This window comes from Alligator sinensis, unplaced genomic scaffold (genome assembly GCF_000455745.1).
Source record: "Alligator sinensis unplaced genomic scaffold, ASM45574v1 scaffold286_1, whole genome shotgun sequence".
Classification (NCBI taxonomy): domain Eukaryota; kingdom Metazoa; phylum Chordata; order Crocodylia; family Alligatoridae; genus Alligator; species Alligator sinensis.
The window spans coordinates 527,484-530,483 of NW_005842366.1; the positions used below are offsets into that span (position 1 = coordinate 527,484).

Below are 3,000 nucleotides of genomic sequence, written 5' to 3' on the forward strand. Positions count from 1 at the left end.
AAACTGAAGAGAACATTGACAGTGTTGTTATTTTCCTCACAAGCCACGGTTACCATAATATCTTAAAATTTCCCTATACTCTGATATACACTGCTGTACTTTGACTAAGTATATCATTGAAGATGGCTCTCATGAAAATACTGACATTGTGGAAAGTAACAGTAGATGTGGTCTAGGATATTTTGCTTTTTGTCTAAAGTTCATTTTTTCCAGGTTCTCAACAGCATACACTAGTACCAGAACTATGTATGCTTTTGAGTGTTTATTAGTGCACTTGTCCTTTATTACAGTCACTTTTCATTGCTTGGGTGCTGGGCTATAGTCATATGACAACCACACTATATAAATGATGCTTACATCACATATTTTGAAAACAACTCAGCATTACATTTAGATGCTTTAATAAAATACCTAGCTAGGTACTTTTCATTTTACATTCTGGTCACTGCGTTTAGATGCATAAATGGAAGGTGGACCTCTTTTGAAAAATTTGATTTAAAATCTTTGTGCAATATACTGGAGGCATGTCCCATTAAATTTAAAGTTACGGTGTTTCCCACAGACAAATATTCACCACTGCATTATGCCAATTTTATATACATGAAATTTCACTGAAATCAATGGTGTTGTACCAAGAAAAATATGGATGGTATAGTGGCGAATCAGACTTTGCCATTTGAACCATAGTTACTACAACATGTACCTCATTTTTATCAAATGAGGTTTTACAGCTAGTCCCACTATGTGAAATACAATGTGTATAGCTGATAAATTAATTAAACACTTCGATAAACATGTTTTTTTTCCTTCAATATTTTTTGTGGAACATTTGAACTTTCTTGTTCTGGTGTTAATAAAGTAATATATTTTATTTTCTTTTTCTGCCTCAGACAGCTCAAACTGTATTGGTGGTGGTAGTGGTTTTTGGGATATCCTGGCTGCCACATCATATAATCCACCTCTGGGCTGAATTTGGAGTTTTCCCACTGACTCAAGCTTCGTTTCTCTTCAGAGTAACAGCGCACTGTCTGGCTTACAGCAATTCTTCTGTGAATCCTATCATATACGCGTTCCTCTCTGAAAATTTTAGGAAGGCCTACAAACAAGTCTTCAAATGTCAGATAGGTAATGAATCTCCTCTGAATGATGTTAAAGAAAATAAAAGTCGGATTGATACACCACCATCTACCAATTGTACTCATGTGTGAATAAGTAAAGAAAAAATTCTGTGATGTTGGGTTTTCATTTGTGTGGATTAGACTACTAGAGGACAAAGCACAATGAGCTTCCCAAAAGAGCTGCATCTTTCAGCTTCATCTTGGTATCGGGGATTTAATTTAATGAAATTCTGTATTTAGAAAACCTTGTGAATTCATTTTAAAGATAACTGGGCACATTCTTAATCTGCTAGACATCTTTGTCTAGCACATGTCAAATGAAGCTTTCTGTCCTTTGAAAGATGTTCCAGGAAAAAATGGGTAATGGTATGTCTGTGCTAATTCATTTATTCATTTAGATGGGAAGTTAACATGTTATTTACAGATATTCAAGTACAGCATATGTCAGTGGTACTTATGACACAAAGATAAATTAACATGGAATGTAGTTGTACACTTCCTAATTCAGTTATACAAATTCATATTTTATTTTATAAATTTAAGGAGATAGCTATTTTTTCCCTTAGAAAGGGTAATGAATACTGCAGTAGTTTGATTTCAGAAGTGGTTATATTTTAAAGCTAATCTAAAGCTCCTGTCATCCCTTCAAGTTCTGTTCTGACAAAGCTTTTTCTTGTTGTAAGTACATGTGAACTCTGCTTTTAAGTGGAAATATTTTTCTTATGTTGGTGTAATTACTTAGAGAAGAAATGCTGATCTTACTTGCCTTTCTGATGCACCATTTAAATCAAGGAAATGAGGCACTAAGGCTTAGCTTCATGTACCTTGCCTGACTGCACACACAAAACAACGGTAATACCTTTGTATTATCTTTGTGACACCTTTATAAGGTTTTGCTTAGGGTGTGCACATAGTTGTTTCAAAATAAGAGTTCACAAATGCAAAGTAGGAAGGTTTTTTCAGGTGCCTCTGTACTTATGTGCTGTTTATATCTACAAGTATATACCTAGATATTGAGATATTAACTAAAACATTAGGCTATATATATTTAAAAAAAATAGTGTTCTTGGAGAATTTCTGGTGGGGCTGAAATCTTTGACACTGGCATTCCAAAAATTGGGACTTAATATCAGATAGCTGTAAGTTAGAAAAATTTAAATAGTAGTATTATGCCAGTAATATATACCAGCATGACAGTAGTATGCTAGTAACAGTAATAATATTAAAATGCCCCTGTAAACAACTAACATGAGTAGTTTCATTGAGTTTGAACACAGCTGATGATCTGGTACAAATGGTAAATTTCCACTGAAGTTAATAGAACTACACCCATTTTTTGCAGCTGGGAGTCTGATCTCTAAGGCTAAGTATAGACAGTCAAAAAGCCTAAGGCTGAATTGATTCAGTCTTTGCAGGTTAGTATAAGCTGCAAAAATTGAATCAATAAAACAATGAACAAACATTCACTTTTGATTTAGGAAATGCAGCTGCATGCCTACTGTGGCTCAGGCTAGAAGCTGGGGGGCATTAAATCATGGCTGTCTGGCACATAGCCAGCATGAGCTGTGTGTTTGCTTCCTCTTTTTGCTGCCCCAGAGGTCTCTGGGATTTGCAGTCCACAGTCACAGCAGCAGGACTCTCAGGGTTGCTCATCACTTCCTTCTCCTGCTTCCAGGTGTCTCTGGGATTTGTAGTCCACAGTTGCAACCAGCAGTAAGTTTAGCAGGCTAGGGCAGTGCTCTACAGAGCGGAAGGGAAGTTTAACCCCTGTCCCTGACCCCAGACCCCAGCTGGGGTATGCCCAAGGGGACCAGTGAGCCAACCCTCACTGCTCCAGCTAGGGAGCAGATGGGTGTGGCCAGCACTGCTCTCTGGAGCAGAT

At 36.9% G+C, this 3,000-nt stretch overlaps 1 protein-coding gene across 1 annotated transcript in view; it reads left to right on the top strand.

The window, feature by feature from the left end:
* GALR1 (galanin receptor 1) overlaps positions 1 to 1,524 on the top strand; it is a 29,851-nt gene extending 28,327 nt beyond the window's left edge. The window contains exon 4 of the mRNA XM_014522530.2: positions 891 to 1,524. Coding sequence (XP_014378016.1) covers positions 891 to 1,208 — 318 coding nt within the window. The 3' untranslated portion in view covers positions 1,209 to 1,524. The remainder of the gene's footprint in view (positions 1 to 890) is intronic.
* The last annotated feature ends 1,476 nt before the right edge of the window (positions 1,525 to 3,000 follow it).